Source organism: Papio anubis, chromosome 7 (genome assembly GCF_008728515.1).
Source record: "Papio anubis isolate 15944 chromosome 7, Panubis1.0, whole genome shotgun sequence".
Lineage (NCBI taxonomy): Eukaryota > Metazoa > Chordata > Mammalia > Primates > Cercopithecidae > Papio > Papio anubis.
The window spans coordinates 72,761,786-72,785,978 of NC_044982.1; the positions used below are offsets into that span (position 1 = coordinate 72,761,786).

General features: G+C 40.8%; 1 protein-coding gene across 1 annotated transcript in view; it reads right to left on the reverse strand.

Annotated features, from left to right (window-relative positions):
- NPAS3 (neuronal PAS domain protein 3) overlaps positions 1–24,193 on the reverse strand; it is an 861,019-nt gene that overhangs the window by 25,377 nt on the left and 811,449 nt on the right. The window contains 2 exon segments of the mRNA XM_017961099.2: positions 252–358; positions 4,272–4,465. Coding sequence (XP_017816588.2) covers positions 252–358; positions 4,272–4,465 — 301 coding nt within the window.

Consider the following 24,193-nt stretch of genomic DNA (forward strand, 5'->3'; position numbering starts at 1 on the left):
AGCACAAGACACCACAGAATTCTGGGTGAGTGCCTAAAGATCCAGCAATTTCTCTAGGCCCGAGGTCCAACTTTCAATCTAATTCTAACACGAGTTGAAATGATTGATGTCTCACTTTTTCTCACTGCACACTGACAGTCATCTGAAATGTACACAGGAAAGATGAAGGGAAAAATCAGCACTGAAACCAAACAAGCCTCAGAGAGAGCTGACACCAGCCGGGGTTATTCCCCCGCACAGGAGGTACTTACAGTCCAAGTGACTGTGCCTGATGCCCTCCACATCTTCAGCATGGATGAAGTGGTAGCATCTCTTCCCTACGATATCTACAGGGGTCAGATCCATATAATCACTAATCCTACAAAGAGAAGAACACAGGCTGGAATTCAGAAAGGAAGAAATAGAAAGAAACTGTCAAATAACATAGAAACAGATCTACTGACACATTTCATTATACTACTGTACCCGTAAGGAGGTGGCACTGTGAGGGAAGCCCTTTATAGATAAGATGATTTCTTTAACACGTAACCGTCTTTTTTCAAAAGTAGGAAATGTGTTAGATCAAGCGATTGTGTTTCAATAATTAGATAGGTTTTTCTCTTTCTTTGGCATTAAGAATGCACATTTAGACAACATAATTTCATGAAATTATTGAGAATCAGTAACAATGCAAGATCCTCATTATAGGCCAAGATAATTCAAGGTTACATAATAAAATAAAAACATGTTATGTTTATACCAAATGATTAGAGACACCTTTCATTTAAACAGATTGGTCTTCTATTGGGTATTTCCATGAAAAAGGGCTTCAGCAGCTTCTTGGCACAAAGTCCAAATTGGCATTTCAAGGGATATAATTTAAATGCTGAGACATACAGATGCCTGGGGGTATTATCTTTTTTAGTCTTAGTCATTTGGGAGCTCAGCTTTCACTCCTGGCCCTTTTAACTGGTACTTTGTGGTGGATTCCGCACAAAAACTTTTAAACCATTTCAGCAGCTCTTCCAGGCTTGTGCTCGACAGTACGTGTGTGTAAGCCTCTGTCACTGATTGTCCAGACGTCGATGTCCTCAGGCAGAGCACGGAAAAATAGAGTCCAAATTGGAAAACATGTTGGGGGAATCTGCCTGGTTGACACAAACATGTCAACATGCTTGTTACCCTCCGTATTACCAAGTGCAGATTCCTTTTGGTCAGTCCAAAGTGGAATATATTTCTTGTTTAATTTATTCTCTTTACTCTTCATGCGTGTTTTTTTTTTTTTTTTTTTTATGACTTACGGCATATGGTCTATTCAAATATGAAGTAAATCTTTAGAAATGACACATTTAAGAAACACATGTGATCATAGTTAGAGAGTTTTCTGGCCCCCAAGGCAGGGAAATAAGAAAGAAAAACAAACAAAAAAAGAAACATAATTAAAATATATTACCCAGTGAGTGAATTTCTCAGTGTCTAGCAATTCAAATAATATTTTTTGGCCGAACTAGGATTTTTGGTAAGATAAGATTAATTGGGGACATAAAATGGAGGGTTGTCTAAGGATTTCATGGGTTTTAGGTATGACACAGATTAGCTGGTGTTTTCCTAAAACCATTAGCTATCTTCCAAGCGCAGTTACACCCCCTTTCTGCAAATGAGGGAACAAGGATGTCATTAAAAGACCCTCCCTCACTGATGTTTCTGAAATTTGCCAGCTCCTCTGAAAGCATTAGATGTCGGCTTTGCCTGAGGCCGTCCTTGGGAATGCAGAGAAGAATGGTCTGCAGAGTCAAGGAGCAAGCCTTAGTTTCTAGTTAACAATTCCCTAATTAAATAATAAACCCCAGGAAAAAGCCACTCCATTCTTCAGGGAAGGCATTTCTTTAGTTTATTCTTTTCTTGAATTAAATCCTTCAAAACGATCCAAGCCCTTCTCTGTAGCACAGCCTGTTACTGTGGTGAATGTGACTAGCCCGGTGTCTGAGGGTGTCTTAACATCTATCTCGAAAGCACCTGACCAGTTGGATGACCTATATCAGGATCAGAATCCTGATGGCATCTTTTACTCTGAGCCTCAGTTTCTTCTTCTGGAAAACAATCCGAAAGGTTGGTGAGGGGATGAATGAATGGAATGAAATTAACATCGCATAGTGCCTGGCACACAATATGCTTTTCCTCAGATCAAATATGCAATTACCTTTCATACAGGTATTTTTCATAATTACTATCATCTGCAGATGGGAAATAATGCTATATTGTATTGGCTAATAAAGGGGACTGTGAAAGCTTTTTTTTTTTTTTTTTGAGGAAGAAAAACACCAAAAGCAGGTCACAGAAAATGATCTCAATTACTAGAGTGGCACCATGAGGCATTCGGGTCCATGGAGCTTGTCAAAAGAATTAATGAGTTGATCACGGGAATGAAAATTAAGTGATGTTTTGGGATAGGACAATCATTGGAAGTTTGGTAAATAAGACGAAGCCCTGTTCTTTGGAGGGAGAGGTGGCTGGTAGCTAAATCAAGCGAGCTGACTTGTGTTTTCAAAAAAGCAAAGCCATAGTCCATCCTCTGACTTGACGTCTGTCTTCCCTGGTTGGATCTCCTTCTCCAGCATTCTACATTTTTAATTAGAGAAGAAATAGCTCTGTGGGCTGTAACTGGGTTCTTTCATGGGTACATATGTATGAAAAGTCCCCCTCAGAGGTTATTCTTTCTGGTCGCTTGCCATTCAGTCTGACTTCTGAAGAAAAAGAAGAGACTCCAGGGAGACTCCACAGGATGTAGCTAAGTACATGGGCTTTTGAATCTCTTGGCTGAGGACAAGTCAGTCAACGTTTCTCTCTTAGCTGTAATTGCCCAAAGGCCATGGAGACAGCAGCAGCACCTGCCTCACAGGACTGTCCTAAAGCTTAAGTGAAATTGTGCAGGTGATGAGCTTTGCACAGGGCCCGTGTGCAGTAAGTGATCAGTAAATGCCAGCCATCTTTATTAGGACCTGCCAACTTCAGCGATCATCCTGGCTAACGCATGTTCCCTGATGTTCTGTGACCCTTCCAGAATACCTTAGACATACCCACGATGTCACGATCATAAACATTTTAATAAATGCCAACAAAACTTGAAATGCAGATTCAGAGTTTCTTATCAAATAACAGCAACACGTTCATGAGATCTTCTACCCTATTGAACACTCATAGCTCAGGTATCTTTTCTCAAGGTGCATTCTTTCCTTTGAATCAGATCCTGGTCAGAAATGATAGACAGCTTCCAACTTGACTTCAACATCTTCAGTGCTTCCCGGTGGACTGAATGCAGGGGCTGTCTTCTTGGTTAGTCTCTGGAGAGGTCAGTTCTCCAAGTCACTTGACCAATCTGCTCTTAAGTTTCTCCTCTGAAGGCACTGACGGGGCTCAGTGAACAAGCCTGACAACAGTGCTGCAAAAGCATCCTCCCCAAATTTATGCAGTAATTCTCCCTGTGGCACCCAGGGAAGGATAGTATCACCAGAGCTTCCTTCACACACCTGGTATGTGGGCAGCTCCTCTCCACCACCCTCCCTGCACCCCGTGGTTTCCTCTTCAAATCAGTCTGATGATGGGCTGCTGACTTCTAGGTGAAAGGTCTGAAGGGGCAGTGTCCTATTTCCTTGTCCCTTGCTTTGTGCTTAATGGAAAAAGTGAACTTTTTAACCAGAGGCTAAAAAGTCCTTTTATAAAAGCTTAGTCTTGAGGAAGAACTGCCAACTCATTTATATGATGAGTCATCTTTTTCTTAATTTATAAAAGTGAAATCCTCAGGATGACAAAGTTTTATTTAATAGCTTTGCAAATTTCTTTTTCATCCTTTTTCCTCTGTGGACTTCAGATTCTCATTTGTTCTTTCCGTGCTTAGCGTCTGTGTGAACACAGACCACCGTGAGGCCGGGCCCTCGAATTAGGCAGAAGTGGGTGCCACTGAGGCATCAGGCAATACATTTTACTGCATCATTTTGCCAATGGCGTCTGAGCCCTGCTTTCTTCTTAGGTTCTCAGCCAAAAAGGGCCTTCTTTATACCATATGGATGTCTGGGTACCCCGATTCATTTAATTGTTGTCCCTAACATAAATCAGGGCAGCAATGTAAATTTTAAATAAAAAGCACATTTGGTGTCAGTCCAAGTGGCCATTAAAAACATGATCAGGATTTAGAATGAGCCTCACTGGGAGAGTACCATCCTTCAGACGGCTGAAACACACCCCTCACCAATGTGCAACGTGCAACAGGGCAAATGAAAACAAAAACCAAGTACCTATTTTCACAGTAAATGATATTGAGGTCCATATTTACTCGAGTGACAAACATATGGCAGTCAATTCTGACTTCATTGATCGTCGGGGGAGGCAAGGCATGCGCAACAACCACGAGACCCATGATTTGGCTGGGGACGGTCCTCCCGTGGGACAGCGACACTCTGAGGCGTAGCCGGCCTGTTATGTGAATCACCTGTAAAAGAACATTAAGTACAGGACACCAGTCAAATTTACATCCCAGATATAACAGCATTTCTTTTAAGAAATGCAAAATTACATCTGGAACAACGAACATTAGCTTGTATCTTCTGTAATCATAATGGCTGTCGGCATGCCCTCAGCGTCCTTGTGGCAAGAGACAAAAAAGATAGTATTACACTCCAAGCATTACTCAAGGCAGCATTCTTATGGTGCTGTTGCTATTTTTAAAGGACTTTTTTTTTTTCACATTAAGGGAAAACTCATAACCAAATAAAATGACCAAAAAGTTGAGCACTGAGCTGCAAAAGGACATACATTATTAGCCCTTATTAATGGACGATGTCTGTCTCTCTCCAGGTCTGTACTTGAGTGGGATTATATGGCCATCTCCTTTCAGATGTGTGGCTCTGAGCCTTCCTTCATTCAGGGGTTGATATTGCAAAAGGCCAAAGACTCCAATGAATAAAACTCTCGGTGGCAATGACATGAATGGGTTCTTTCGAGGATATTTCCTGTTAGGCAGCACTGAATTCCCAGTGATACAGTGATTTATTGCAGTGCCCTATGGGGTTGATGGTCAGAGGACTTTGGCCCGTGATTTGTCCCTGGAGCTCATACTAAAGTAGGGTCAGGAAGACTTGAACCGTCTTAGTGGCAGCACAGAGGTATTTGCCTGGAAATAGGAAGGAAAATATTGGGCTGTAATTTTCAGTTTCTTGGCCAAAATAGTCCAGGCCACCTGGAACCAAGCAAACCTCTGCATATAAACTGCACATAGATGAGCCATAGTGACAACTTTCTCAAATGATGCTCTGGGGAAACAAAATCATAAAAGGGTAAAAAATAGGAAGGATTTGTGCCACTATGCCTTAGGTTGCAGAGGGAAGGGCTGGGTGGGGAGGGGGGGTGTGCACACATGTGCATGTCAACTCTAGCTGTGTTCCCAGGACCCTGCTACAGTGTGGGGAATCCTCCAAAGCATGTGAAATGGAGATACTGCCATGATTGACAGTACCATGGAGCTCAGTTTACCAGCTGAGTTTCCATATGTGCTTTACTGCTCCAAATGCACCACTGAGTGCCAAACTATCTTGAGATTCTACTTTTCCCCCTTTGCTATAAGGAACTGGAGTGGGAAGTAGGTCTCTTGCCTCCCAGGAACAATATGATCTAGGTCTGCTTTCCTTCCCGGGGCTCCCCTGGCAATTCCTTTTCCATTTTATTTTTGTTTCTTTTACGTTACTTGGTTTTCCAACAGTGGGCCCACACTACTGTCAGTCAGGAAGCAGGATCAAAGCTTACCGGGCTGCCCTTCAGAGTCCTGGCTGTTTTAAATAATACCTTTTCCCTGTCACCCTTCACATTAGCGCCCACAGCTGTGGATCTGGAAGCACCAATAAGGAGGATTATTTAGGTTATTTCAGCGGCAGCTTTTCGACCACCCACATTTGAAGTTGACTAAATTCATACTTAATGCACCTTTGCTTTAAGCTTTGGTCAGATGAGCTACTTTATGAATATTTGAAAATGTTCCTAGAGGCAAGGATGCTAAAACACCATCACAGACACACATTTTTGCAAGACCTCATTAACTAATAAAGAAATAGCTAAAAGAAATGGGATTAACTTCACAGGAGGGGTGTTAACAGTCCCTGGTCCTCCTCCCAGCTAGGCTTACATAGATGCTCATTTATCATTATCTGTCTTGTTTTATCAGGAACACTCAGCTTCTTGGAAAAACACAGATCTATAAATGCTCAGGAAAACACACATCGAGAAATGATATGCTAAATAAATCCCCACTTGGTATTCTATTCCAAAGCCATTTAAAGGCGTCTGGGTTGGAAAACATTTGGGGAAGGCAGACAGGCTACTGGGAGGGAGCTGTCGGCATGTCACATTGACCTGGCCTCTGATCTCCAGCTTTGCCTGTGGCCATCATGGTATTGAAGGCGGTCAAAGTTGGGTCCAGTAGGAGTCTAGACTTGCAATTTTCTGATTCTGTTACCACCGGCAAGTCACGCAGCCTCTCTGTGTCTCAATTTCCTTTTCTGTGAAATGGAGCTAATGGTGACTATAAACTGTAAAGAATTCTACACATTTAATTATTATGTCTCTGTTTGCCTTTAAAAATATCGACCAGTAAGGACAAGGACCAAGTATTAATCTGGTGTTGTTCAGAAGTCTAATAAATGACTTACTATTTTAAAGGATCATAAAATTTCACATTTGGAAGAAAATTTGGGAGGGTCTGTCTTCGCTCCTTTCCCTTTTTATTTTTAGGTGAAGAAGGAGACTCCAGAAAGCTCATCCCTGCCCAAAGTCACCTAGCTTGTAAATGGCAAATAGTGCCTAGAACCCAGGTTTCCATGTCTTATTTAAGAGTCACTTCAACTTAGTTATACCTGTGTGTGTATTCACATTGAATGAAACATTAGAAATATATACCAGATGCCAATTTATTAAGTAAACTGTATATGAACTTTTGAGAAGATTTCATTTATAACTAGAAGCTCAAGTTATTTGAAAAATCTTTGAGAAGTAGCATAAACTAAAAAGAAAACTAAGAAAATTACCAAAGTAGTAACTAAATAGTTGTCAAGAAATGTCAAAGAACAATCAGAGGGTGTGTTTGTCTGTCTGTATGTACGTGTGGGTTTCAGGGAGGGTGGAATTGAAGAGAAGAAAGGGATATCTGTTAGATCCCACAATTTTTAGGTTTAAATTAACATATTTTTTCCAAATTCATTTCATAATGCCAACAGAGCTTTTTTTCCCCAGCTGACAGGTTATGTTCAAATTTCAGAAACATGTCTGACAGCATGTATCCAAACATGTAGACAGCTGGATTTCTCATTTTATAGTTGCTTTTAAGGCCTGAGATGCACAGAAAAGAATATTGTCAAGATGGCCTGGGTTCAAATCCTAGCTCTGGCACTTAATAGCCACACAACTATGATCCTAAGACAATTGAAATGACTTGCTTTGTTTCCAGGTTAGTATATCAAAGATTTAAAACCTAGAACAAAAAAATAAGTACACTGCCAAGATTTTTTTTTTTGAGATGGAGTCTTACTCTGTAGTCTGGGTTGGAGTGCAGCAGTGCGATCTCGGCTTACTGCAACCACCATTTCCCAGGTTCAAGCAGTTCTCCTGCCTCAGCCTCCTGAGTAGCTGGGATTACAGGCATGCACCACCATGCACAGCTAATTTTTGTATTTTTAGTAGAGACTGGGTTTTACCATGTTGGCCAGGCTGGTCCTGAACTGACCTCAATTGATATGCCTGCCTTGGCCTCCCAAAGTGCTGGGATTACTGTGCCTGGCAGTTCTTTTTTTTTTTTTTTCCTGAATAAAGTTAACACAAGGTATTTTCCTGGTTCTTTAGTTTCTAAAACACATAATCTATGAGGCACCTTGCTAGGTGCCGGGAAGCTGACCAAGGTAAATCAAATGTAAATCTGTCTTCAAAGAGTTTACAGACTCTAAGTTGGGGGGGGGGCGGGAGGAAGACATCGATAATTATTTCTAATATGGCCATAAGAGGGAGATGATTCCATATCTGATCAAGAAAGTGGGTTTTGATCCTGGTTATGTGACAGAGTCACTTATGAAGCTTTGTTAACATGTGAATTCCCAGACTCTTTCCCCCAGAGTTCTCATTTGATAGGAATGAGTTAGGGTCCAGCATTTGTTTGTGTTTTAAAACTTCAGAGGTGATACTAACTGCCTGAGAATATCTGGCAAATGGGTTTGGAGTTACACCAGTGGTTCTCAACCATGGCTACACATTGGAATCAACCACGGAGTCTTGAAAAGTCCCCCTGTCCAGGCTGTACCTGAGAGTTGTTAAATGTGGATCTCAGGTGTTGGGGCAGTGGCATCAATATTCATAGACATTTTTATAGTTTTCCAGGCTGGGCATTGTGGCTCACACCTGTAATCCCAGTACTTTGGGAGGCTCAGGGAGGAGGATCGCCTGAGCCCAGGAGTTCAAGACCAGCTTGGGTAACATAGGGAGACTCCCATCTCTACAAAAAATGAAAAAATGAGCTGGGCATATTGGTTCATGTCTTTGGCCCCCAGCTACTTGGAGGCTGAGGTGAGAGGATTGCTTGAACCTAGGAGATCGAGGTTGCAGTGAGCCATGATTTCACCACTGAACGCCAGCCTGGATGATAGAGCAAGATCTTGTCTTAAAAAAAAAAAAAAAAAAAAAAAAAAATCCAAGTCTTACAGGGCTGATTGGAGGGAATGAAAATGTGTGCAAAGTGCCTTGGTATAATGCCTGATATGTAATATATGTTCAACAAATACTGTTTGATTAATTAACAAGCATGTTCCATAAGAAAGATTTGGAATAAGATCTTCAGGAGTTCCGGGTAGGAAGAAAATACTTTCAGCTGAATGGATCCAGGAGCATTTCAGTTGGTGTCAGCAGGAGAAAAGACAGAGATGGGGCCAAGGTGGCAGGTACAATCAATGGAAATTGGCAGTGGGACCTGAGGAGGAGAGCTGGTATCATAATTTTTGTGCCTGTCCCACAGGATGATGATGACAATAGACTAAATGGTAAATGGTAACTAAATGGTAACCAGTGGAGACAAAGATGATTTCCCTGTGAACAGTCTGTACTTCAACAGCCTGGGAAGATCCTGGAGAAGGTGTTCAGGGGATAGTTGAAAATAAGAGTTAGGCACTTAAGTGATGACAGTTGAAGGTATAGTTCTGGAAGGTTATTTTTTTTTCTTCCTGGAGGTGATAAGTAAAACCAAGAAATTCAATAGAATTGCCAATGGAGAAAACATACATGAGTGCCAAAGGCATTCTTCTCCACTTTGAGTAGCTGAAGCCTCAGGCAACTTATGTTTTTGTTTTTTGTTATTCTCTAAATTGTCCTCTTGCTCTATAATAATTTCATTAAAAAGCCAGAACATTTCTGAAAGCTCTTAAGCACTCTTTTTCTCTATCCACAATTCCATTCTAACATAAATGCCAGGCTTCCCATACCACCACCAATCCCAGTGCTAACATATCAAAGAATGGGTATGGCTTCCTTGTAAAGTTAAGTAGGTGAATGTAAAATGATGGTGAATACAAATATATAAGCCTAGATTCTAATATGTCAAGAGCCATGAAACTATAAAAATAATCTACTTGCTTTAAAATGAAAGGAATATTGTGGGGGATAAAAATAACATTGTATTGGGAAACAGAACATCTGTTTTCAGTCCTGGTTCTGGTAACTGTGGCAAATCTTCTAGCTTGGCGAGGGTAGGATTTCCTCAGGTATAAAATGGTGTCAAAGAATCAGGCAATGATGCCTACGATTCTCACTCATTTCTAGAGAGTTCTATAACCAAATGCCTAATGGAGTGGCCTTTCCTGTGCTGCAGCATTACCCCACCTCCTCCTTTATGGTCCCATAGTGGGGGCAGGAGTTTCAGAATACAGCTGCAAATTGATAAATGCACTTTAATAATTCATTAATAGGGATCTTATGGATCATACTTGAATTGAAATAAGCTTTGGTTCTGGCCAATGTTGGGTAAAAGCTGCCTCAGTGTTCAAAAAATTCATCTTAGTCTGGTCTTAAATCTCATCTACAGACATTCTTCAGAAGAGCTTTCTGAACTAAAAGATTCTTCGCCCCTGAGCTCAGTCTTACATAAGAGCTCGATCCTCATGTTTCCTTTCATTGTTCCTGTTTTATCATAAAAAGCTGTACAAAAATGCTAAAGCTCATATTTTTCTAAACTCCTTACACAGCACTGCCCGATGCCAACAACAGTGAAGCAGAATGCACAAGATTTCTGAGTTGAAATCCCATCATCTTTGATAAAAATGTCCACATTAGCATTGCTTGATCATCCCATAGTGAGGAAATCATTGTTTTATTTTTTCTTTTATTTTTCATCTCTGCTACAAGGAGTGACTGTGTGTGATGCTGTTAGATGCATGTCCGCAGAGTTTAGGATGAGTGTGGGAGTGTTAACAAGCCACATTACTTGGGCAAATGTATATTTCTCTTCCTGCCATATGCTCCTTTCTGTTTTCTGTTGGTGATACACACTTAGATGTGCTCCACTAATACCCTCTCATTATAAACAGGCCCTTCACAAAGACCTTGATAAAACCTCTCCTCTGTCAATACTTGAGGAAAGAAAGTCCATGACGGAAAAATACATCTGGAGGCTATTCTCCTTTCTTTTAGGAATAAATCTCAGTTTTAGTAATATAAAATGTTCTCTTTAACAAAAGGAAGTGCCAAGTACTCTGTGCATTATTTTCCACATATAATGTGGAGTATAGAATAGGGCTAGGCAACTAGGGGAACAAAAAAGGCTGCAGGCACGAAAAAAAAACGACAGAGTCCCTGGGTTTAGAGCATCTTCAGAGATTTTTCACTTGTCCTTTAAGGGAATCCAAATTTACCTTAAAAATTAAGCTTCCTTCTGGCACTCTGGTCCCTTTTCTTTTTTTCCCTCTGTAGAAGTCTGGTTTAGCATACAGATCGTCAAATCACTAGCTCAGGTGGGAGAGTCAGCTAATTATTTTTAAGTGACGGGGGCTTTGAGGTGGCCTGAAACCTGCCGAAAGATAAGGGCTGAACCGGGTCTTCTGAACCTAAACATCTAGCCTACAGCATAACAACTTAATCTGAACCAGCATGAGAATATCAACCTTGTGTAAATTACTTCATGCAAATTTATAGGGAGTGTGGCTTCCAGGATTTAGACCATATTCATAGGCTGGAGAATCTGCCCTAGCAGACCTGCTTCTGTCTCACTCTTGCCACCTAGGTCTTTCCTTGCACAAGGCCTGAAAAAACAAATAACAATAAAAACAAGCCTTAGCTGAAACCAGGGGCTTTTCCACAGACGCAAGCACCATGGAGAAGAAGGCTCATAACTGAAGGAGGAGTCTTTAGACCCTCTGGGAGGCAGAAGCACAGTAGAATGCCATTTCCTTTCCCTTACAGGATCTCAGATTTCAGTTCTAAAGACTGACTTTAGAACTAAAACTATAGGCTTTGTCATAAGTCACAATGGGAGTTTAGCAGTTGGGGATGAGAAAAGGCAGAACAGGGAAAAGCTGACTTCACAAGGCGGACGTGAGATCCAGGGAGGGGCTGACAATGCAGACCTCCTCCAGGGCCCACGGAGGATGCAACGTGAGAGGTGGTCCTGGAACGCCGTCATCAGCTATGTATGGAGATGGCTATTAACTCAGGAAGCAAGTGGATGGTAGGGGTCTTTCTGGGAGTTTGTCCAACCAAATTCTTGTAAGATCAGGGATATTCAATATTAGACAGAAGTAAGGGAGTAAGATTCAGCACTTAAGGATAGAAGACCAGCAGGAATTAGGTTGTCAGGGTTTCAGGTGGGCTCTACTTAAGGGCAGCTCTGGTGACGGATAAGAGAACAGGTGAAACTGGGGTCCAGGGAGACACTCCTAGCCAAAGTTAGGAAAGAAGGCTGGCAGAAACCAGTCCTATGACATAAAACGTCTACAATTACATAATAAGTGTTAATTCTCAGGGACTCCATGATCTTTCACTTGTTTTAAATGGGAATGAGGTGAGCAGGAAGAGCGATGTAATTGGAGCACACTGTTTCATGCTTGGTCTGATTCCTGAAGAGACTAAGTGAAGTTCGGTTCAGGAAATGGACAGACCTGAAGTTATACATAAGGACATTCCAGACTATGGAAGGCACAGGAAAAGGAAAGAAGTCAAGGGCTAACTTCTGTGCTCCACCTGACATACTAAAGTCCTGAAGGAAAGCAGACTTCAGGTACACATATGCATGTGAACACGGGTATTCTTACTTTTACACATGAAGTCAGCTCACTTTGTTCAACACCCAAATTATTAAAATGACTAAATGGGCCTGGCACATGAGGGAAAACCTACTTTGTTCTTTTTAATTGGAAAGCCTACAACACCTAATGCTGATGTGAGGGATTTCTTTTAAACAAAAACCCTCTGGGGTTAGTGGTTCTTACATTTCAATGTGCACAAGAATCACATGGAGAGCTTATTAATAACGTGGATTCCCAGGTTCCTGCTGCAAAAGTTCAGATCTTCTAAATCGAGAGAGGGGCCTGGGAATCTGCATAACAGCAAGAACGCCAAGTGTCCTGGATGACAGTGGCTGGCAGGACATACCATCCACCCAGCTGCAGCTTCCTCTCCATCAGGAGAAGCTGAATGAATTGAGAGATCTTAATAAAGATGACCCAGGTGCACATCACAGACTGCCTTCTAAATGAGCAAAGATAGATGAACATATATTTATGATTAAAGCTGTACTTAAAAAAAAATCCTACTCTGTAGAACATAACTTGTTGCCTTTTGGCTCTTTGAAAATGGAGGATCAGTGCATGAGAAGCAGGAACCCTTGGCTGATGTGGGATCAGGGCATATTTCCTGTGCACGCTCCTTTATCTGTGAAAAGGTCTGCGTTCTCTCAGTGGCCACACCACAGTGCGCTGCACTGTAGCGCTCTGAGCCTCTGGGGGAGGCTGAGCTCTGCCAATCCCCTCCCCCTAGCCCAGCCGGCCCCTGGCTGAGCTCCTGATTAATTCCGGGGATTCTGAGAGGTTAACCCTTCATTTGATGGCTCCAGTGGGGAGCTGAGAGATTGCTGGTAATTTTTCACTCTTGGTTCTTTTTTTTTTTACGCAGAAATATTTTCTAAAGGAGCAAATAAAACATTATTTTTAAAACCCACATTTAAAATACATTAGCCACAGCGTTCTCTTCTTACATGACTGTATCCTCCAAACAATTATTTCCCATCCATCTCTCTTAACAAACTTCACATACATAACATAAAAAATATAGCTATAATTACAGCTTTAGCTTCTCAAAATGTGCCTGACCCCCCCATTTGCTTCCTGTTCCCTTTGGAGAAAATAGTCTTTCTTCTACCAAAGATAAGATTTTTTTTATTGGGATAGTTTAACTAAGCTAGAGAGATCTCCTTAATGAGATTATGTAAATGTATGCCAAGGATATAAACCACATTTTCTCAGAGAGTGGAACACTTCAAACATCATTTAATAAAACAGGACCATGGGTAGAAACACCTCGATAAATTGTTAAGGGGCAAAGCAAGAAGGCTGAACTATACACATCTGATCAAATTTCATTTGATTCAGTTACTTTATTAAAGTCTCCTAGAGAAGGACAGAGGCCCATTGTGCTACTGTGGAGGGGAACTTTTTTATTCCTCTATTACTGGATGTGAAGGAGGGGGGTGTCGCCCTTCATGGCCCCCTGAGGCCCCCTGTGGCTTAGTGTCACTGTCTTGAGGGTAGAGAGGCAGTTCTTCTCAATATTACAGACTGCAATTGTATTTTCCAACAACATTATATAAAAAAAGACTCAGAACTAGTCCCATGTCAGGCAAGGAAGAAAAACCGCTTCCCTACTCCCCCTACTTAGCACGGCCCCAGGAAGAAGTACTATACTATATTGATGCACTTTCTTTAGAACCCCTGAGCTCTTATTAGAAAAGATATAAATATTCTCTATTTCCTATTCTTGATTAACACCTTTGTTGAATGTGTGTTTTACTTAAATGTCCTGAATTTCCCAACTAGTCTTGTTCTAAGTTAGTACTTAAACTTTGTTTCTCTTTGTTTGTTTCTCTTGAGTTTGCTAACAGAACTTGGACACAGACACTAAACTGCAATACATGCAACAGATATTCAAAGACAGCCATGTACCCCTCTGCCGAAGATGGTAGTCCTAGAGAGCGTTCTGCTGCTGTGAGAAAATGTTAAGGCAGCCTCATGGAAGGATAGCCTCCCCAGTGCCCCCATTTAACTTCAAGGGCTCTAGCAGAATAAATGATTATATTTTGATAATAAAGGAAAATGTGAAGCCAGACACTCCTGTCTTCCTCAGCTTTAGAGGATGTAGAAGTAAAGACAATTGTCCATGTAGATGGGTAGAACGGCCCTAGGGAAGTGCAACTCTGCTGTCTCTTGAGGTGAAATTTTTTTTTAAAGAAACCATCCCCTTAAAGGGGAAGCCACAAATAATAGTGATTCTATTTCTTATAATTCAAATTGTTTAAAGCAAACATGTGGGTCATATATATTTTGGAAAACAAAAACCCAATATTCCCCAAATTTAGATATAAAATTCCTTAGTGATCAAACCTAAAAACGATCAATTCCCAAGAGGCTGCAGTAGGTATCCAGAACTCTTAAAGTAATGAAAGGACAAAGAAACTTCTCTTAAGGCATTTTAGACATAAATACGTGTGAGAAAGAAAGAATGCAGACTGGAAGTCAATATTACACTTTCCCTGGCATACTTGGGCAACATGTAGTTCTTGTTTGATGGCAAGGATCTCCTTTCTCAGCATCTATTTTTTTCATTGGGAAAGTGAGTGAGCCTGACTATACTGCATCTGAGGCCACCCCTTCCTTAGCAGGGTGTACTTGAATCCAATCTCTTTAAGCACAAAGCCTTGACCCATCACTAAAACCCTCAGCCTCTGTAACTTTCTATCTCCTTTCACTTCTTGGTTTACACTCTTTGCTAGGCACAGATGTTCTGCGTTTAATATTAGCACAGGACATTTTCTTCCATGTTTCTTAAGCTCTAACTCTATAATATTTTAAAAGGCTGTTTAATTTGACCCTATGTTTCATCCTAAATGAGAATAATTTCTAGTAACAATATGCCTCTCGAAATGTCTCGCTTTATGGAGTGAATGAATCCGTGGCGGTGCCAAGTACCTCTTGTGTTCAGCATCCCAGAAAGACCGCAAGCAAGTTGGAGCTGGAAGGGGCCATGGAGACCACTTGGCTAACCCTTCCACATTAAAGAAGTGAAGACTGAGGTCCGGGCAGGTGAAATGTCCTGCCCAAGGATGCAGGGCCAGTTAGTGGCAGACACAAGAAGAGAAGAGGTCTCCTAATCTCTTGCCCAGCGATTTTTCTACTTTTCAGTAGTACATTTCAGAGAACATATCCCCTTCCATTTTCCTCTTCTGTTTTCCCAAATGTGCTTATTTCTCTCTATATAAATGATTCGATCAAACTTAAGATTTTAACCTTCAAAAGACCCCACGGCACTGACATAGGTTATTATCTATTCAGCATATGCAATTCAAAACACTCATATGACTTTTGTGCGTGTCACCAGCTCATTTGCTGCATTTGGTTTATTCAGCCATGATTAGAGATAGTCATTTACAGTCACACATTTGGAAACTCCTTAACAAGCTTCTAGCAGTTTCCTTTCCAAAGCTGTTTAAATAGATGAGGGTGTGGTGTCAGCAGCGACAGCAGTTTCCTCCATACCACTGATTCCCGCTGCTATTCGTATGTCTTTATCAGGATTTCCATTTTGTAGAAAGGCTTAAAAAAAGAGCCCCAAAACAAAGATGCGCATTCCAGAGCCTGTAAGTCATCATTTCAGGAAGACTGACTCTAAAAATTAAAATTGAAACCACCACACTATAACCTGAAAGTTCCCTGAAATAAAAGTCCTCCCCCTCCCCCTTTTTATTTTAAAGAATACTTTTTGAAGTAATTGGCTCAAAGACTGTTCTAGTGCAGATTGCTGCAAGTGTGCTCTTGGCAAGAACATCATAAGCACTACAAAAACTTTAATATGCTCAAGAAGCCAAAAACAAACTGACATCAGGAACTCAAGTGTGGGAACAAACAGGGAAAAAAAAAGAGAGCATCTCAATTTAATACAAACCTACATACAAAGGGACCAATTTTTATGATTCATGGTTTAGCATACAATGCAGTTGTCCTCTGAGTGAATATAGAGTAGTTATACATAAGAAATTAGAATTATCAATTCGGGAGAATTTCTCAAGAGTCCTTTTGGTATGTAATACTGCAACTATAATGCCTAAGAAACTACACATCAATGCATTAAATGAGATCAGGTTGGGATCTATTTAGAAAAGAAGAGTTTACATTTGGAGAAGCATCTCTTTGATTTGACCTCTGGAGCAGACCTTCTGCAGGAAAACTCAAAATGAATAGCTTTACTTCTACCTGTAGCCTGGCTTTCTGGGTCTTTAAAATATGTTTGAATACATGTAGCGTAAGTTGGGGGTGGAGAATTATTTTAGAAGGGTCTTCTGTGTGGAATGAAATGGGAAGACTTCATCAATTTTTGCACTGTGCAAGATACTCAATTCTCCCTATCCCCTCGAATATAGGAACAAAAATATTTTTTAAAATTTTCCTTCCTCAAGTCATCTTCTTTGCTATTTTATGGTAAGGATTCAAGGATTTGGAGATTTTCTGCATCTTTCTCCATCCACATTTCAAATTTATCCCTGATTGTGACCAACACTGACTTTACCCTGAAACTGAAAAGATCGTTCCGTTTTCACAGTCTTGCTAAGTAAGATTTCTCCTGCAACCCCCTGGAGTTCAAATGTGCTATACTTTTTTTTTTTTTTTTTTTTTCCTGGGGAACGTTTGAAGTCCCCTTTAAAAATAATGCCTTGAGGATATTTTTCCCTAATACCATTTAAAGAAACTTGAAAGCATATGGCTCTTGAAGTGCACAGGGTTCTAATGAAGTAATCAGTGCACTGCTCATATGCAGACTTCCACCAGGAGCTTTCAAACCCAACCCAGATCAGTCTTTCGAACGAAGTGAAATTCTACAGAAACTCCTTTCCTCTCTCTGCCGGTGTAAAGGCTTAGGGAGCCACTGTGCTAAAGTGGTGACTTTCAACCTTTGAAGGATGGAAGGTGCTGGAAAGGTTGTGTTAGGATCAAAACTGTCAGTGGCCAAGTAAATCAATCTTGTAAGCTTGTAAGACAATTCAAGACAAATATTCCTCTGTAGTACATGCTCTGTCCATAGTATGGGAGGAGAAAATAAAGTTTCTATATAGCGTTCTATTTGATGTAGTTCCCGGTAGCTCTACCACTACCTTAGGTGATTCTCCACACAGCCAGTGATGACTGAATAAAACAAAAACATGGGATATTAATGCACTTTCCCTGGAACTGGTACAACATGCTGTTCTCCTGCAGTTTTGCAATGGATTCTCCAAATCTATCATAATTAAAATCACACTTCTTCAGGCACAACCTCATTAGTGCCGAAATATTATATCTTGTGCTATTTCCCTGGGATTTTAGCAAAACAAGTAATGATTCTTTTGATTATTGGAGTGACTTGTGCTATCATAATATTATGCCAAGTAAGTATGCAACTGTTTAAAAGAACTGGAATCGGCACTTGATTTTTTTTTTTACTTCTTTGGTTTAGGCAGACATAACCCCCAAAGGAGAGGCTTTAGGCAGGATGGGCAAACTGATCCCACTCACCCACAATATCTGCTTTTCCATGACACTTTAGAAGGAAGGGATGAGGTGAGCAGTTGATTGACAGATGTATGAACTACTCACATTCAGGGGTGGGTGTCCTACTCTTTCCTGGTCTCTACATGGTCAAATAATGTTTTTCAAGTGTCCAAATGATCCTATATCATGTTGTGTACTTCTTCCAAACTACATAACTTCATTCATTCCAAAGTATCTCTGACATTAATTTATTGCCTGGTGCTATTTTAGATTCTGGGGATACAGCAATGAAAAGGACACATAAAGGGGGAAAGATGAGCGCTGATAAACATCTCTGGCTGATTTAAATGGCTGCTCTGGGGCCCCGAGTAAAATTGGGAAAGACTGAAGAAATGCTGTCAGATAGTTGGGTGTTGGATACCCCGTGAAGGTCAACTTGACAGCACTTGTTGTTGTACTAGTTGTGAGGTGGCAAGAATGGAATCAAAGGACACTCTTAAGCTTTTGGCCAGAGGGTGATGCCACTTACTGAGATGGGAAGAGCAGGTGGATGGCAAAACGTTTTGGCGTGGGTTTTGTTTTGGTCAACCTTAAGATTGAGAAATTGTCAACATTCAAGTGAAGATTCAGCTGGACTTAGAAGTTTAAGTATACTAAGGAAGTCTTGATATTTTTTCCCGATTTTATTCGGAAATCTGATATATGCTTAAATAAAAATCATTCTAGAAACTTTATCATATCCATTATGCTAAATGCCGTTGGCAAAATGGAGAAATTTGTGATGTGCATGTTATAATCTCTGATTTCTTTTTAATCCATGTCTAAAAGGACAATTGGAAGTATTTTGTGATAAAACACACTACTCAGGACTAAAGACAAGCAAAAGCAGGCCAGGTAAATAATGACAATCTTCCATTATAGCTATAAAGACGATGCAGCCTGCAAGATCTTTTTACTAGACAAATTTTATTTTTCATATACTTTCTTAAAACATTATTTCCAAAGCACTTAGCTTTCCAAGTGAAGAAACAAATTCAAAATCCAGGGCTGAAGAATAAATCCGTGTATTCCAGGTCACCTTCAGCTCCAGATATGGAAGTATACACAGCACTGTGTTTAAGAATGTTTCATATGAATGCTCTGCAATGGGGCAAACAATCCCTCTAGGCCCTGCCACTTCCCATTTTGCCTGATCTCTGGGAGACATTTGAGTTTATGACCAGGAGAAAATATTACAATATACAGAGCTTCCTCTTGATAGAATGTACTGGCAAATATTTAGAGAATGTTGGTCCACTTTGAAAAGGCTTCCCTTTCAAAAACACTGCTGCAGAATACTGTGGGTGGCACACTCTCCCAAAGCAATGACCTTCCCATAGCTGCCGGAGGACTGCTATGTGTGTTTGGCTTCTTTAATCCCAATAAAGCAGCAAGGAGGGCTTAGGTGGTAATTTATTTATAAGAAATTATAATAAAGCATCAGCAGTTTGAATGCTGTATAGAAAAGCGGGAGGGAAACTGTACAGAGGCAGGAGATCTAAACTTAGAAGTGGGCATTATGACAAACTTTGGGTTTATCTACCCTTGGAATCAATTTTGTCATTTTTAATTGACCGATTTTCCCTTGTTTGCTTAACATTTATTAATTGATTGTTATGCTCATGCAATTAATTCAAAAGCTGGCAAGTTTAACACAGAGAAATTAATTTTCTTTTACCAACATGCCACTTAAAATACATTTTTGGAAGCCTGGGTTACCAGGAAATTACCTTCAAATTAATCAACAAGGAAATTAGATAGTAGTGTCCCTTGACATCTGTCAATCCAAAATATGTCAGTTTCTTCCTTTTGTTTGAGTGGCTTTTTCTGCTGAGTAAGGAATAAGAAAAACCTTGGATGTTAAAGTAGAAATACCCTGCATCTTAATAGGCAGAGAAAAAAAAGCAGTTCCTTTGTATAAATATGCAATGTTTAAATGAATATTATTTTTCATTGAGAAGAATTTCTAGGAAAGAGGTAACTTTCATTAGATGACACAGAAATTAAGCTCATGGCCTTCTTCCCTAAACAGTTCTTTGTTTGCTTTTCTTTATTTTCCCCTATTTAAACCCTTAATAGGAGTCAACACTTTGCTAGGCCCTATGGGGCCAGCTTGTCCAGGAGTTGTACACATTGGCCAAGCCCTGCATGAGACCTACAGAGGGATGCCCCGTGCAGAAGTAGCAAAGAGGAGAGCCATCCTGACAAGGCACTAGGGCGAGCCTCTCAGGGAGTAGGCAGCATTTGAGTTAAATTTTTATGGGTGAGTAGGATTTGACTGGCATTAGGTCGGAGAACTATTATAAGCAAAAGCACAGAGACACAAAACTGCTTTTTGTGTTCAGAAATGGAGAGGAGTGCAGAGAGAGGACAAAGTGGAGTAGGTGGGGAGGTGCTGGAGGAGGTGAAGCGGGCTGGATTGTGGAATGCTACAAATGCTGTACAAAGGAGTTGTGACTTCGTGTTACAGACAAGGGGGGGGACCAAGGAAGAATTCTGAAGAAAGGATTATATGACTGGACCTGAGATTTAGGAAGAAAACTGTGAGAGCTTTCATTCACTCATTCATTCAATGTTTAATTAACCTTTATAAGGCACTGCTCTGTGCAGGCACTGAGGCATAATTACCAAGAGCTCAGAGTCTGTCTGTGTTGACCTGATGATTGTGTGATCAGGGCTGTAACGGAAAGGTGAATAAAAGGAATGGCCTCTCCAGATGAGGGTAAAGAATGAATGTCAGTAGGACTAGTGTCCAACTGGCTACTCAGGCTTCAACCTTGGACCACTCTATTTCTGCTAATGCTTCCATTTCATCAGCATTCAAAGGCAGAAAAGGGGAGTGCATCAATTCTCTTGGACTCATCCTTGATCCTCTTTCTCTCATTTCCCAGATCCAGTCAATCACTAGGATCTAGGAATGTTCTCTTACTTCTGATGGTACATCCATTTCCAGTGCCGTTACTATAATACAAATTCTTGTAATCTCACATCTGGACAATTGGGTGGGCAGCTGCCTAACTGGTCTCTCTCATTTTTTTCCCCCATCTTATTTTTCTCCACTCTGGTCCATCCTGCATTTACTGTCAGATTCATCTTCCTAAAGCATCTTTAAGGAAATAGACCAGGAGCTATAGGGTCTACATTTGCCTGTATAACTTTGGAGCAGCAGCAGGACCTCTGTGAGCCTCAGTTCCCCATATATCAAACAGTAGTGACCATCCTCTCCATCCATGTCTTACACAATTGCTGAGAAAATTGAATGAGGTGGTGCATTTAAAAATGCCTTGAAAATGGTGTAGCACCATGTAGATAATCAAATTGTAGCGTTGTCACTATCACCACTCAAGAACCTTGATTGATTCTGGAATAAAATTCAGACCACTTAGCTCATCATGAAAAGTTTATGTCCATTCAGTCTCAAGCTTCAGTCCCAAGCCAAGACAACTTGACTTATCTTCCATGACTTCCCTTCCCGGACTCCAGATGCTTTGTCCAGCATCTCCTGAATCTACCTTGTGTTTATCTTCTCCATATCTTTTCTCACATCACCTTTCAGACACAGAATTCCTTCCTCATGCTCCACCATCAGTGGAAATAATATTCATTCTTCAAGGGCAATATCAAAGCCCTTTTCCTGTTCTTGGACACTTTAGCCCAATGCTGTCCTCTTCCCTTTGAATTCCTACTATTGTCTTGGCTACCCAGTCAGCACCTAGTTATGTACTACCAGGGATTGCACTCTCGCTGTCTCTGCCTTTGTCTCTGACTCTGTTTTTCTCCTGATGGCACAGAATACATCCTTTATTTCTCTGTGTACCTCATAAGACCAGACTACAGGATGACTGACTGCGTAGATGCTACATCTATCTACTGCATGAAGCCTCACAAAGCTCTTAACTTTCTTTCTTTTTTTTAAATCCATACAATAACCTCTAAGGTAGGTAGAGCACATATTAGTATCTCCTTTCTATAAATAAGGAGCTGGAGGCTAAGAGAGATGAAGTGTTTGGTTACGATTACACAGTTAAAATATAGTTCTGACATTCCTCCAAGCTCAGTGCTCTCTTTCATAGACCACCTTGCATCTCTTGCCACTCCCAATTGCTATTTTGATCCATCTGAGCAGTCTAAATCTGTCTGGTTCTCCCTTTTACTTCAAAAACCTTTCAATATAAGATTCCCTTTAGAAAACATATTAGTAAGATTCTTCTTGGGGGTTAGTTACTTCGTGAATACAACTGGGTACTGCAAGAAGCCACCCAACTGGGACTCCAGAAAATGTCCAGCGCATTCACTATGTAGTAGGTGGGTCTGGCTCATCTGGGCCCTCTTACCCTTTCTCCCTCAAGAAACTTATGGTCTCTGTATTACTCATTACTGACTCTGATAAATGATTACTTTATTTCAGTGCAAAGAGGGATACATAAAGGTTTCAATTACTAATAAAAAAAATCAAACTTAAAGTTGGATAATTGCTATGTTTGGGTGTTCATCCCCACCAAACTTCATGTTGAAATTAGATCCTCAATGTTGGAGGTGGGACATAGTGGGAGGTGTTTGGGTCATGGGGGCAGAACCCTCATGAATAGATGAATGCTCTCCCTCAGGGGTGAGTGAGTTCTCACTCTATTAGATCTCAGGAGAGCTGGTTGTTAAAGACCTGGCACCTCCCACTGTCTTGCTTGCTTCCTTTCTTTCCATGGCATCACTGTACCTGCCAGCTCCCCTACCCCTTCTGCCATGAGTGGAAGCAGCCTGAGGTCTCACCAGAAGTTGAACAGATACAGGTGCCATGCTTCCTAGATAGCCTGCAAAACCATGAGCCAAATAAACCTCTTTCCCTTATAAAATACCCAGCCTCTGGTATTCCCTCATAGCAATACAGAATGGACTAAGACAACAATATTATTAAATAACACCAGACAGCTAATCTTAACATTAACCTAAATGAGCAACAACAAGAAAGAGTCCTGAAAGGCCCACAGGCCCACCTGGTCTAGAGTGCAGCCTAATCACATCAGCCATGATTCATGGCCACTCCTATATAATCCTTTCCCCTCGGGCAATCCACAGACCCCACTGCAGGGATGGCGTCATGGCAGTAACTTTCAGCTATTTTCCCACTTTTATTTTATGAATATACCTTCTGCCTCTGCCCTCTTCAGAAATAAAATGGGTAATCTGAAGGCTTCTATTAAAAGTGGCTTTTCTTCACAAAAATAAATAGAAATAAAATGAGAAGATCAATTACTTGTGATAAACATAAGCTAAGCCAATATATTCTGAAATGTTAAAACCCTAGATTTTACAGTTATAATCCAATAAAGATAATATTGGATATTCATAGTAACTTAGAGTTTACAGAATATTTTCACTCATATTATCTTACATTAACCTCATAATAACTCTATGATGTTTCAGGAGAGGTACTATTATCCTCTTTCAACAGACTTAGGCAGGCTAAATGAGTTCCCCAAGGTCAAATATATACCAAGTGGCAAAAATGAGGACTAAAACCTACATCTGTTGATCCTAAGGCCAGGGCTCTCTACATTCTACCGAGTTATCCAAAACAACAATATGTGTCTCCATTTGACTTACTCTCACTGCCCCTATCTAAAGATTTGTCCTGCTGTGTCTGTGGTATGGTCTATGAGACATGTCATGGCAGTTACCCCAGTTAATTTCAAACAAACAGTCCAGTGAGAAATACAGATGTTTCAAAAAGGCCCCAAATGGTTTATTCTGTCAGGTATACCTCACAATAGTCAAACACCATAGGCAAACAGAGGCTTTTGAGCTCTACAATTCTATGATTTTTAAGAGGGAAAGGGAGAAGAGAGAGAGAGAACCTTGAAAGATTTTGTGGTATTTGTTCTTGGGGACTAAGGACAGTAAAGTTGGTGTGCTGTTCTCTAAGATGGATTAGCTGTCTGTACCTCTGTCTTTCTGGAAATTCAGTGGGATGGGGATGAGGATGCAGATCCCTGGACTGGCATAAAATATTGCCTGCACATTCCACTGAAGCCATGGTCTTCCTCTGACCATGCTACCGCCATAGAGCCAGCACTCTGAGCCTGACTGTAGCCCACTATCTTCCCCTGCTCCTAAGCATTCCATGAACATGAGGTCAGGGAGGAGAGGGAGCTGGGGAAGAAGGGAATGAGGACTTCCTTGGCCTCCCTAGTAGGCGAAATGTGTCTTGAATGTCATCCATTTCCATATTCCTCTCCTCCCTCCTGTTGGTCAAAGGCTCTTACTCTGCTGTATCTCTTCTGATACCCAGGATTCCAAATCACACTTTATTCCATCCCTCACATCCCACCTATTTCCTTAGTGCTCAGTTTTAAAGAATATAAGGGAAAGAAGCT